This window comes from Semicossyphus pulcher, unplaced genomic scaffold (assembly GCF_022749685.1).
Source record: "Semicossyphus pulcher isolate SPU_LCO1_2020_fin unplaced genomic scaffold, fSemPul1.0.p SCAF_14, whole genome shotgun sequence".
Classification (NCBI taxonomy): Eukaryota; Metazoa; Chordata; class Actinopteri; order Labriformes; family Labridae; genus Semicossyphus; species Semicossyphus pulcher.
Window position 1 is genome coordinate 3,912,946 of NW_027211648.1, and position 12,872 is coordinate 3,925,817.

General features: G+C 40.2%; 1 protein-coding gene across 1 annotated transcript; it reads left to right on the plus strand.

Annotated features, from left to right (window-relative positions):
- Positions 1 to 243: 243 nt before the first annotated feature.
- On the plus strand, positions 244 to 7,442 carry marc1 (mitochondrial amidoxime reducing component 1). The gene is made up of 7 exons (XM_069662147.1): positions 244 to 502; positions 1,895 to 2,065; positions 3,083 to 3,245; positions 4,569 to 4,709; positions 5,001 to 5,062; positions 5,278 to 5,349; positions 6,831 to 7,442. Exons 1-7 carry the CDS (start codon positions 252 to 254, stop codon positions 6,955 to 6,957), a joined length of 987 nt encoding a protein of 328 aa, XP_069518248.1. The 5' UTR covers positions 244 to 251; the 3' UTR covers positions 6,958 to 7,442.
- Positions 7,443 to 12,872: the final 5,430 nt, after the last annotated feature.

Below are 12,872 nucleotides of genomic sequence, written 5' to 3' on the forward strand. Positions count from 1 at the left end.
TTCATGTTATCATATGGATGTGTTCACTTCTTTCTTTTTTGTTAAGTTAGTACAACGACAACATGAGTTGTCCTGTTTAATTATTATTAATTATTTTCCAGAACTTTTTTTTTCTTTCTGGATTTTGAAATGGTCTCTTTGATTTGTTGAGAGATGAAAAAACCGATGGTCGAGCGTCAGTGAACGTTACACAGGGCGGTCTCATGTGTCATGAAAGTTCAATGTTCACAAAAGTTCGCTAGCCTGCGAACATGGAGCTGAAGGAGCTCGCTGTAAACGCGTTGACCCAGAATAAGAAAGCCGCTCTGCTGATCGGCGGAGCCGGCGTTGCTGTTCTGGGACTTGGTCTCGGTTATAAATACCTACGAAAGCCAGAAAAAGTTGTTCGTGTAGGCGTTGTGTCGCAGCTCCTCATTCACCCTCTCAAGTCTGGCAAAGCGGTGCCTGTGGCTCTGGCAGAATGTCAGGAAGCTGGGTTGAAGTTCGGAGAGCTGCAGGATAGGTGAGTGTTGTGCTCTGACTATATTAGTTTATCATCAACACCTGTGTGGTGTTTACTGACCAAAACAATCGAGTCGACTCAGGGAAACGTGAATTATTATTATTATTTATTTATTATTTTTATTACACTATTTATTGTGCATAGTAGAACATTACGTTCCTTTACAGTTTTGAGGCACCATGCTACCTGCATTTCTTCGAGAACTATACCAGTTCACTACATTTTGACTAAAGTTGTTTTTTTCTTACAGAAATTCACTTGTAAAACATGACACATTAACCATAGCGGTGTTTGTATTTGTTGTGTTTGGTCAGAGATGAAATAAGGTCAAATCAGGGAAAATGATAAAAGTACATGTGGATGTGTAGTCTTTGAACTAGCCGAAAGCTCATAATAAAAATACCACAACCTGTTATCTTTAAGTGCACGACTACTGAATTCAAGTTGATTCTGAATACTTTCTCTAATACTGTTATCAAGGTTAACGATTAAACTTGGTGTGGATTAGATATATCCTAAACCAGGTCACACGACATGGGCTATCCCACCTAAACAGTTATCCACAATATTGCTCCTTTTTCCTACTTTAAAAATTCCGATTTAAGCCCATTCCTGCCAGGAAAAGAAAAAAAGATAAAATATAAAAAACAAAACACAGTACATGAAAAGCATGAGATATAATTTTTAATGACTATTTTATCATTTTTATTTTATAGGTATAGTTTTTTTTGCTATAATTTAAACTTACTATCTTATAAATATTGAGGTATCTTATAGCTTTAACTTACTATGACTATTTAGAAAAGTGGAAAAGTGATAAACAGACCCAACTGTAACTGCATTTGCTTTAAACTGTACTACCAGAGCTGGGTGGAGATACATGTATTTAATTTTAGTCACTCAAGGACACAAATGGCACAAATAAAATCAACTTACAACTACCTCTTTTTAGTCACCGGCTGGAAAAGTAATTTTTCTTCACTGTGTCTAAATATGAAGCTTATTTATGGACATTTTATGCATAAGGACTTGAAGTTGGTCTACAATCTTGCAGGCTTTTCAGAAAGAAAGACCCATATTTCATTCCATTGTCCAAACATATATCTAACAAAAGCATGTGAGTTGGAATGTAAGGGGGGAATGGCAGGATTTCTCACCAGTGGTTAAAAATAACACATGAAGTAAATCCGGGATTTAAGGATGAGTCAGCTGTATCCATGGCAACATGTGATGTCATCAGTCCTTCCATGTTTTCTTTTATACCCTTTCCTGTAGCTTCAAATCTGTGCGAGCTCAGTGTGCAGGTTTTGTGCCTAAGAGCTGGAATCAAGCCAGGGATGCCAAATGGTGCAGATGGGGGAAATCCTGTGACTCTGTTTGTTCTGATTGCAGACACTGGCTGGTGGTCACAGAGGACGGTCACATGGTGACGGGCAGACAGGAGCCTAGTCTGGTGCTGATATCTCTGACCTGCGAGGGGGGCTATGTTTGTCTCAACGGGCCAAACATGGAGGAGCTGCGATTCCCCGTCAAACAGCCCGACAACCTCGCCATCGACTGCAGGTTTAACATCAGGACTTAATGTGTTCACCAAAATCTTCTCAGACTAATTCGATAACTGTTGATTGTACTGGATTTATTTCTTTAAGACTATTCATTTAGTAAACAACCGTTTAAAGAAGACATGAAACATACTTCAACTATTGTGCAGCAAAGGCCAGCCTGTTTATATTTCTTGATATTAGAAATACATTAGTTAGAGTTCATGACCTTGATTAATCGATAAAGCACTCCCTAAAACGTTTCACAGAACTTATAATCGAGGTGTCTGCACATGTAGCTGTACAGCTTCACAGCTAAGCAGATGGTGGTTCGCGCATGAATTGGTTGATAATGTATGATAATCTAAAATATTCTTTTTTTTTTTTTTAGCTTTTTGCCTTTTTTGTCGATAGGACAGCTGAAGATCAGGAAACAGGAAATGTGGGAAGTAGAGAATGGGGGATGACCTGCATCAGTGCGTCGAGGACTGTAGCCTCTGTACATGGGGCGCCTGCTCTACCAACTGAGCTTAACCAGCGCCCCAAATCTAAAATATTCTTTAAAGCTACTGTGAGGAACTTTCAGTTTGTGTCGATCCTTTTCTTTGCTGATCTTGTCCTGTAATGTTTTCTGAAGAAAAATCTCATCCTGCTGTCTTTTAACGGTCAAACGTATCACTCAATGTGATTTCTTTCTGTGGAAAATGTAAACAAAGGCTGTTTTGCCAGCGTGCTTTTAAACGCCTCGTCTGATACTGACCCGGTGACAGCAGTTATAGACATTAAAAATTATTGTCGTTCTTGCTTATGGTCTTGTTTGCTTATGCAGGTCATATAAAGACATCAGTGTTAATTTCAGTATGCAAAATGTGTTCAAAATCCATGTAGAAAAGGTCTATTTTCAATTAAGCTAAAAAATTCACTATATTTGCCTTGATATTTGGTCATCTGTAGATGTTATGCTTAAATACACTAGTTAAAATGAAGATGATGATTTTGATGGATTCTAAATCTTCGTCCTCTCGTGTTTGTGCTGCAGAGTGTTTGGAGCTGACATTCAGGGACGGGACTGCGGCGATGAAGTGTCTCGCTGGCTCACTCGTTATCTGGCTGGAGAGAAAACTTTTCGCTTGGTGCACTTTGAGCCCGAGATGCGAGCCAGGAGGCCGACCAAGGACGAACCTCAGTTCCCACAATACGAGGTGAACGGTGTGTGTGCTCGCGTCTGTGTCGCTTCTTACGTCCAGAATCAAAGGCTCCAGCTGTAACTCATAATGTATGTAATGTATTTAATCAAGACAAATATTTTTTGTTGATACAAAAAACATCTTTTATTTGTTTAATTTTTAGCTGTCCACTGTGTCAAAAAGCTGCAAGAAACAACCGGTCACATTCTCTTATGCAATCCAATACAACGGCTTCTTTAAGAGACTCATCATTTTCTGTTTGTTTTTTTTACACATTACAAATCATGAGGGCCAGAATATTAAACTGTTTAGACAAAAAGTGATAAGAGCTCATTTTCTCTTTGCTTTACTTGCGTAAGTTTGAGTGCAGGAACATTTGTGTTTAGTCCAATTGATCAAACACAAGCAGCAAATATCCACCCTTCCAGATACGTCAGAAAATCCTGTAGTGTCTCAGTTCCTAATATCATACCTGTGACTGTGTCTGGATTAACTTTACTGCTGCTTCCAGCTTCTTGATGCTGACCAGCACTTAGCTTGATGACCTCTTAGATGGTATTGTTTCTAACTGAATGAGTCACACGTTGGCTGAAATCTGGACTGACTGCAGCTGTATGAACACAGAAGCAGATTTTGTTGTGATTTAATTAAAATAAACTGGATCACAAAGGGACTGCACGCTGGTGGTTAGCGCTGTCGCCTCACAGCTAGAAGGTTCTTAGTTCACATCCCAGTTTTGGGGCCTTTCTGTGTGGAGTTAGCATGTTCTCCCCGTGCATGCATGGGTTCCCTCCGTGTGCTCCAGCTTCCTCCCACAGTCCAAGACATGCTCGTTAGGTTCATTGGTGACTCTTAAATTGCCCGTAGGTGTGAATGTGAGCATAAAAGGTTGTCTGTCTCTTTTGTGTCAGCCCTGTGATTGGCTGGCGATCAGTCCAGGGTGTAACCCCGCCTCTTGCCCAATGACAGCTGGGATAGGCTCCAGCCCCCGGCAACCCTGAAGAGGATAAGCGGTATAGATAATGGACGGATGGATGGATCACAGATTTAAACAATCTATCCTTTTTTACGTCTCTCTTTTGGTCGAAGCGTACCTTAGAAACACCACCACTAACTCTGACCTCGATTCTAAAACATATAACTGAAATAACGAGTCTGTGTAAGGGTCAAAAACACTGAACATTGAAGGCATCATAACAGTAAACCTTTTATCAAAGCTGTTGTATTGGATTTAATTACATGTTGCAGATGTTCCTAATAAAGAGGCCACTGAGTGAACAGGAGAACAGAACTTCCATTTGAGATTCTACTCATGGTGTTTACCTGTTTTTCCAACAGGTGGCCTACTCAGACATGGGACCTGTGATGCTGCTGTCCGAGTCCTCTGTGAAGAATCTCAGCAGCAAGTTAGAGAAGGAGGTCACAGTGGAGCGCTTCCGCCCGAGCATCGTCGTTAGTGACTGCGAAGCATTCGATGAGGTTTGTTCTCTCCCAGCAAAGAAGCTGAAACTATTTATCTTATTTATTTTCCCTGCAGATTCAGTTTGGTTACGAGATGAGGAGGAAAAACTATAAGACACGTCATGTAAAGATTAGATCCTAAAAATGACTGTGTGTCTCTGCTCTGAGCCGTTCTTTTACTTTTCCCTCCTGTTTTGAAAAACGATCATTTGGTCCCTCACTTCTGACTAATACTTCGCCCTTTTCAGTGTGAGCAGCGTGGACTAATTTTATCTCCAACTCAAAAAACCAACTGTTTTGCTTTTTCAGGATTCGTGGGAAGACGTCCAGATTGGCAGCGTGCGACTGCAGCGTGTAATGTCGTGTGGACGGTAACACAGCTGATGCTTCACACAGATTTTAATCAGAGAGAGAATCAGTTATGAACAACCATGAATCCTGAAATGCTGAAATGTCTGTAGTTTTTGGTTTGATTTGTTGAATCTAAATTAAATCCATCAATGGATTTGAGTCTATTTGATGCATGAATTAGATTTTGCGTTAACAGGATGGATGCAAACTCACCTGTAACTTTTGTTGTTTCCAGATGCATTTTCACAACAGTTGACCCTGAAACAGGAATAATTAACAGAAAAGAGCCCCTGGAAACACTGAAAAGGTAAAGTTTGAACTATTTATGGGATTTAAAGTTGAGGTGAAATGAAAAAGGTCATTTTAATCCTTTTAGATCACATCCCCGGTAATATTGTGCATCTATTTGACAATATAGGCCAAAAAAAATACAGAAAATCAATTTCTTTGTATTCCATCCATCCATCCATTATCTTCTACTTATCGGGGGCCGGGTCGCGGTGGTAGCCTACTCAGTAAGGTGACCCAGGCGTCCCTCTCCCCAGCAACATTTTCCAGTTCCTCCTGGGGGATTCCGAGGTGTTCCCAGGCCAGAGAGGATATATAATCCCTCCAGCGAGCTCTGGGTCTGCCCTTGGGTCTCCTCTCAGTTGGACATGCCCGGAAAACCTTCAAAGGGAGGGGCCCAGGAGGCATCCTAACCAGATGCCCGAACCACCTCAACTGGCTCCTTTCGACGCAAAGGAGAGGCGGCTCTACTCTGAGCTCCCCCCGGATCTCCGTGCTCCTTACCCTATCTCTAAGGCTGAGCCCGGACACCCTCCGAAGGAAACTCATTTCAGCTGCTTGTCTCCGCGATCTCATTCTTTCGGTCACTACCCAAAGCTGATTGATATCTTTATAAAACAGATTATTAAAGTGGTTCAGTTTTGTTCTCTTTGGCGGCACCTATGGTGATAAACGGTAACTGCGGGAGCACACACTTCCCAGATATCCAGACAGTGCTGCATGTGTGACGTCCACGGTTGGCTCCGGTTGTAACTCTTGCTTTTCCTGGCTGACGGTCGCTTTCCTTTTCAGACTGTTTGCTTCATCTGAGCGTCGAGTTTGTTTCTTCTTCTTTGGATTTTCACTTATTGTTGAAGTTGTATCTGTAGTCATCCATCTTTTCTTTGTTTGTTCAGCGATAGTAGATTACCGTTTACTCACAACACTTGCAGAGAGCGGAAAGGCAGCCGCTTAGCTCCGCCTACCCTCTCTGGCAGACCAACCACTGCTGGCTCCACAGACGCCACAGACACCAAGTCTGTTATATTGCACATGCAAAGGCTTTCACCAGTATGTTACCTCATTCAGCGATAGATAGTGACTTAACAGACATTTATTAAATGAAAATCTTCAAGATTATATCTTTAACTAATCAAAAACAATAAAAATATGCACTTACAAATTCAATACAAAGCAAAAAGTACGTGTACGAGTACGATGAAGTGTACACTTATTCATTCCTACCTCTTATCTACTTAAACAACTATAATGTAGCCAAGTTTTAAGGAGAATTACAGCTCTGTTCAAGACCCAAATGTGTGTTTTTTTATTGGTGTACAATCTGTGGAGTTTTCTGATTTCTGTTTTTGTGTTGCCCTTAATGAAGGCTACACATTTCCTTTAAGAAAGTCTGCCTGTAATATATCTGAAATATATCAAACATGAATCTAGTACATAAACTCATAGTGAGTTATTTTCTTTTCTAATTTCTAACCTTTGAACTGTGTGACTTTCTCACAGCTATCGTATGTGCAAACCGTCCGAGACGCACATCTACAAGTCGTCTCCCTTGTTCGGTCAGCTGCACAAAGTGAAGAAGACGGGCATCATGCAGGTCGGCGACGTGGTGTACAAGATCAGCCGCTGAATGAGGAAGCTGCAGAGGGAACACTGCTTTTGGAGGCAGAAGAAATCTTTAGTCATTAGCACTATCACTGTGAACTTCAAGATGTAATAAATAATCAAAGAATATATCACTAATATGGCCTGCAGTACAAAGACATAACAAATGATGCCATTTTTATCATGAAAGATTTGTGGATGTGTTAATCGTCATTCCATTTGTCTGTGTGTACTCTGATTGGTTGGTTGTTGTGTGCCACTTATTGTGCCTAAATGAAACAAAGCTTATGATCGAATTGTGGAAGAACATGCTGCCTTTAAAAACGTCTTTGTTACATGTAATTCTTCTAAACGGGGCAGAGAAACACGAATAGCAACAACATCCTCTGGTAATAAAATATATTTGGGATGTTATCTGTCTCACTGTAAATATTAACTGAGTCTTTAAAAATAAGTAGTTAAGTCTCAGGATCACAAAACAACTTTTTAAAGATTGTACATCATCACGTAAGAGCATCAGATAATAAAGATGTGTTTTTAAATTAATGCTTTTTACAGCTTCTTTTTTTGCCTCTTAACTGCTGTGAATGTTTAAAGCTGTTGTGTAAAAAAAACAAAGACACTGTTCTGTATTATATGGCAGGCTAATATTTTCTGCCCTCCGTTTATTGAGAAAAACCTGCAACGATTTGCCAGCAGAGGGTCAAAAGGTCACCGACACTTATGCAGGACGAGCATGTTGAAGCATCAGATGGAGACGAAGAACAAGCCTGTGATCTTTCAATTTATGTGCGATCTCTGCCTCCATGTCAGTATAACATCTTTTTTTAAAACCTAAAATTAGACTCAGTTGTAGTTACATGGAATGGCCACTAGGGAGCAGTAAGACTTTACACGACCTCAACAAGAGAGGAGAGAGGCAGCCTATTTCTGCATATTTCATGTAAATAAACCTCTGAGGAAGGTTTCAGTTCATCTCAGCTCTAAAAGTTGTTTAATTGCAGCATTTACAGTCGTCTGAATTTATTTACACATGAGTAAACATGAGTGTCATCTACAGAAATGTTTTATACAAAGAAAACATTTTCTTTAACAAATAAATCTTCTAAATTAAGAAATTTTTTCTGTGTTATTTGAACATGATTTATCGTGGAGCATGATAGGTTTTATATTAAATTTCGGCTTTAATTTATCATTTGAATCCAAGTTTTCTCTTCAATGATTCCAACATTTCAATCATATTCCTCTTAAAGGCTCATTCAAAATGTGGAGCATGTTTCTGAGGCATGTTTGGACCAGTATCCTTTATGTAGTTACTCTTTTTACTCTTGAATTAAAAAGAGACTGAACCAGCGCTTTCGCTTGGCATTCAGTTGCTTTTCATCCTTTGTTACCAGACACTAAGTTGTGGAGGGGTGCCACATGTCTCACAGAGCTGAGAGAGGTTTTCACAAAGTTTCATTTTAAAGAGCTAGCGTTATATCTGCAAGGGTCAACCACTCACTGTATCTGCTCCATCTAATCTACAGCCAAGCTTACAGCTGTGTGAGGCCGCACTAACTGTAGAAACAAAAGTTTGAGCTAAATGCTAACATCTGCATGCTAAATGGTCAAATTAGCAATGCTAACATGCTGAAGTCTGGCAGGTACAATGTTCACCATGTTCTTAATGTAGTGTGTAAGCATGCTAATGTTTGCTAATTAGCGGATAATGGGAGTGGCATTTTTAAAGAACTTAAATTTGGAACTTAAGAGGGCCATAGATGAAAATCAGAGTGATAAAGATTCATCATCTGGGGACCTTAAATAACAATGTGCTGATCCACCCAATAGATTTTGAGATATTTCAACTCAAAGGGAAAGAGGGGGTATTATAATGTTTCACATTTTAACACATATATATATAATGTTACAATGTTGGATGTCCAGACTAAACGTGGGTGAAGTTTCAAATCTGTAGGTCAAAGTATGCTGGAGTAATCCCCAGGCTTCTCAGCTCAGTCTGCAGGCCGCCAGGTTTCACACTGTTTTTTCTACAAGCTGCAAGTTTGTAACGTCACAAAGTGCAGCCTCAGCAGGCTTTAGAGAGCTGGCCAATCAGAAGAAAGCGGACTTGTAGGGGCGGGGTTTCTTAAAGGGACAGAGCCGACTGAGTCATTTCAGGCAGAGGCTGTATGAGGGCCTGCACAGAGCACAGTGTGAGTGTTTTTTAACTGTAGATTATTCTACTCCACAGGTATCACAGAGTGAAATATGAAGCTTGAAATTAGCATAATACCCCACATTACCATTTAACCCCAACTGAAAATACAATGGTAAAGGAAAATCTAGAGGGAAATCAAGTCGCATTTGAGTTAAAACAACATATTTGACAATGTGTTAGCATCTGTTAGACAACGGCTAACATTAGCATTTAACAGCTTACTAGCTAACGTTATCATTTGATATTGTAACAGGATAAGAGGAAAGGTGTAAATAAATATCAAATCAAATTTAATGCCAATTCATCTAATAATTGTTAAATACTTGAGTCCAAGTCTGACCAAAACGAGAATCATCTCTGCTAGCTTGAAAACTAGCTAAATAAATAAATCAACACAGCAAAGTAACGTCTTCTAGGTGTGTTAAGTCTTACACCTGTCACTGTAATGATACTCCATACAGTGAACAGAACATACTGCATTCCACGTGCTGAAAAAGTACACACTAATAGTGTTGAAGAGTGTAGTAATTTCATACACTGGGCAAGTCTCCAACCCACCTGACTCCACGTCTGAAGACTGCAGGAGACAAACAGAGCACTCAGAAGAAAACCCAGACAACATGCAAACAAGAACACTTTTAAACAGCTGGATGCTCGGGTTAGAGGCCCCCTCTCTTGCACTAAATAGCTCACTGTAAAGGGAAGTCTACTTTTTTTTTTACCATAATGTACGTAATATTCAAATTCAGTCCCATGTTTACTGGACAGCTTGTTGCATTTCACTGAATTGCCAGGAATTTGACAAAAATGACAAAACACAAAATACTGCAAACATCCTCTTTTTAAGGGGGGAACACCATCCTGTCCTGTGTCATTTCACAGGAGAGAGAAGTGCCTTGTTTGTCTAAAAGTATCATGGTTCCTCACTTCAAAGGTCGCCCCTCCAGCAAAACAGCCACAGGTAATGACAAACAGAGATAATTGGAGCTGTTGCACAACAGGAAAACAGCCACTTCACCCTCACGAAACGGGTACTTTTGAGGAAACATCAGCGTCTTTAGGCTTCGACTCATATTTCCAAGAAGCCAAAAACTGGTTGTACGTTGTGGCACAGATGCATAGTTTTGTGCTGTAGGTCTGTAATTTGTTTGGGTCCTGGGTTCAAAGGACTTTAACATACACCACACAGGATAAAGAGGACACATGGTAGACCTTCATTAAATCTGAGTGCAACAGACAAATCTAGACCCGGCATCATTCAATTTACTCTTTTACTTACTTACTACTTACTTTACTCTCTTTCTAATCAGCATAATTCGTGCTTTGTGCTGCATTTGCAGAGCTAGTTTGGGATTTTAAGTGTTGAGGTGCTAGAACTAAGGGGTTATGAGTACTTATGGTCCTGTAAAAGGCCAGGCCACCAAAAGCTTTCAGATTAGTATTGCTTTAGTTAAAAAACTTTTATTCCCCTTCCTTCTGTAAACAAACCAACCAGGGGTGGATCCAGACTTTTTTTGACTGGGGTGGCCCAACTGGGGCACTGACCTATGCAGGGGTGGCATGAAGTATGTGTCCACATGCAAATGAATAGCATTTAATTAACCCTTCCTTCTAAGCTTCATTCTTTAGGGACTCAAACAGAAGATGTGTGGTCAGAGTAACAGGAAATGTGCCACATTGAAATGGAAAGAAAGCTACTAGCAGCCTGCTGCAACACAGCCCGAATAGTTGATTTTAACACAAGTAACTCTGACAAGGCAAATAGCCAATCCTAGTTTAGGATTTTGGGGTGGCACTTGGGGTGGCCAATCAGATTTCAAGGGGGGCCCATGCCATCCCTAGCCAACCCTCTGGATCCGCCCCTGAAACTGAAGTCACATTTTTTTTTCTTTCAGCAGATTCATATGATTACAGTTAGTCTGTTGAGTGACTATCGCCAAATGAGGTAACACCTATGGCCCACTGATGAAAGCCTTTGCATTTGCAGTATTACAGACTGGGTGTCTGTGGCGACTTTCGCGGAAAGAATCCCAAGCGGCGCCAAGTTAGTGACACGTTTTCCATCAGCCAGCAGTGGTTGGTCTGCCAGAGAGGGTAGGCGGAGCTAAGCGGCTGCTTTTCCGCTCTCTGCAAGTGTTGCGAGTAAACAGTAATCTACTATGGGTGAACAAACAAAGAAAAGATGGATGACTACAGATACAACTTTAACAATAAGTGAAAATCCAAAGAAGAAGAAACAAACTCGACGCTCAGATGAAGCAAACAGTCTGAAAAGGAAAGCGACCGTCGGCCAGGAAAATCAAGAGTTACAATCGTAACAAAGGGAGCCAACCGTGGAGGTCTGGTTAAATTGGGATGTGTACTCTTGCAAATACTGTTCATCGCCAAACGAGAACAAAACTGAAATCTTTGAGATAACATCTTTAATGTTCATTATATCTTGTTATGTTGGGGAATGCAACTTTAAGCCATGTCATGTCAGATCATGGTATGGTTAGTTGATGTCATGCTATGTATATGTTTATGCCATGTCTTTATGAAGCCATGTCATGGTATGGCATATAAATGTCATGTTATTTTATGGCCTGCCAGGCATGGTATGGTACTGTATGTTTTTGTCATCTCCTCTCATAATAACTGTTTATCATGCATGTTATAAAAGATTATAGTATTATAGGTTATGTCATGTTACAGGGGGTTGGTTAGACCTTGGTAGTTTGAAGTCTTTTTAATGATAAGTTTTCATACCTTAACATGACATCTGCTATAATATGGTGTGTTAACTGTCAAATGTCCATAAAACATGAAGCTATCATCATGCCAAACTATAGTGTGGTATTTTTGTTACATCATGTTGTGTTACAAAAGCGGAGAGTAGTATTTAACTTAGCCATTGCCTCGGGTAACCTTTCCTTCCCCAGTACAAATACAATAGAGTTACATTTTGGCCTGCTTGAATACATAATGTAGGTCTGAAGACCGGCAGCAGAGAATGTGTTAAATTATGACATTCATGTAACCTCAGTGTGCACAACTGCACGCCGCAGCCACTACGCCGCACGTTTACAGCAGCTGTGCTGCAAGCCATGGTCACAGTGGTTTCAGTTATGATCAGTGGTTTGCAGTTTGATTACAGAGAGCGTCTGAAACACACACAGACACAGAAAGACACACTTTCTAATGTTTATTTTTAACACTGTCATGTGTTGTAAAGTTAGAGCAATGTAACAACACTGGGCTTAGGTATAGTTAGAAGGGTTTTTTTCTGTGTGCTGCTATTTTCCACTTCAAACCTGTTTGATATGTTTTAAATACAGACAGGGTTGTGTTTAAGTCCGACCAAATGATTTAACAACGGTCAAAAATAAAATGTAAAGGAAACTGTGTCATTACATGGATAATTGCATGCAACAATTGTGTGTTTTGTAGCTAAATGGAATAGGAACATTTTAGGATATAGGCTTATTTACTTCCACATTATTTATGAAGCTTCCAGTTAGCTTAGCTTAGCACAAAATTGGATACAGAGGAGATAGCTAGCATGGCGATACATTACATGTCAAAGACCTTTAAAGGTCCTTGTAGCTGAACTCTGTTATCTATGGACAGAGTCGGGCTAGCTGCTTCCCTTTCCTGACATGGTGCTGTGCTAAGCTAAGCTAAGCTAACTGGCTGCTGAGGGTAGTTTCATACATACCTTTCAGACATGAGAGTTGTACCCATCTTTTTGGGTTATT

What these genes read in the sequence shown, in the direction of transcription:
- marc1 (XM_069662147.1), top strand. Translation starts at nt 252, where the DNA reads ATGGAGCTGAAGGAGCTCGCTGTAAACGCGTTGACCCAGAATAAGAAA. An exon ending in AACCTCGCCATCGACTGCAG is followed by an intron (nt 2,066 to 3,082) that starts GTTTAACATCAG and finishes TTTGTGCTGCAG; the next exon opens with AGTGTTTGGAGCTGACATTC. An exon ending in CGTGTAATGTCGTGTGGACG is followed by an intron (nt 5,063 to 5,277) that starts GTAACACAGCTG and finishes TGTTGTTTCCAG; the next exon opens with ATGCATTTTCACAACAGTTG.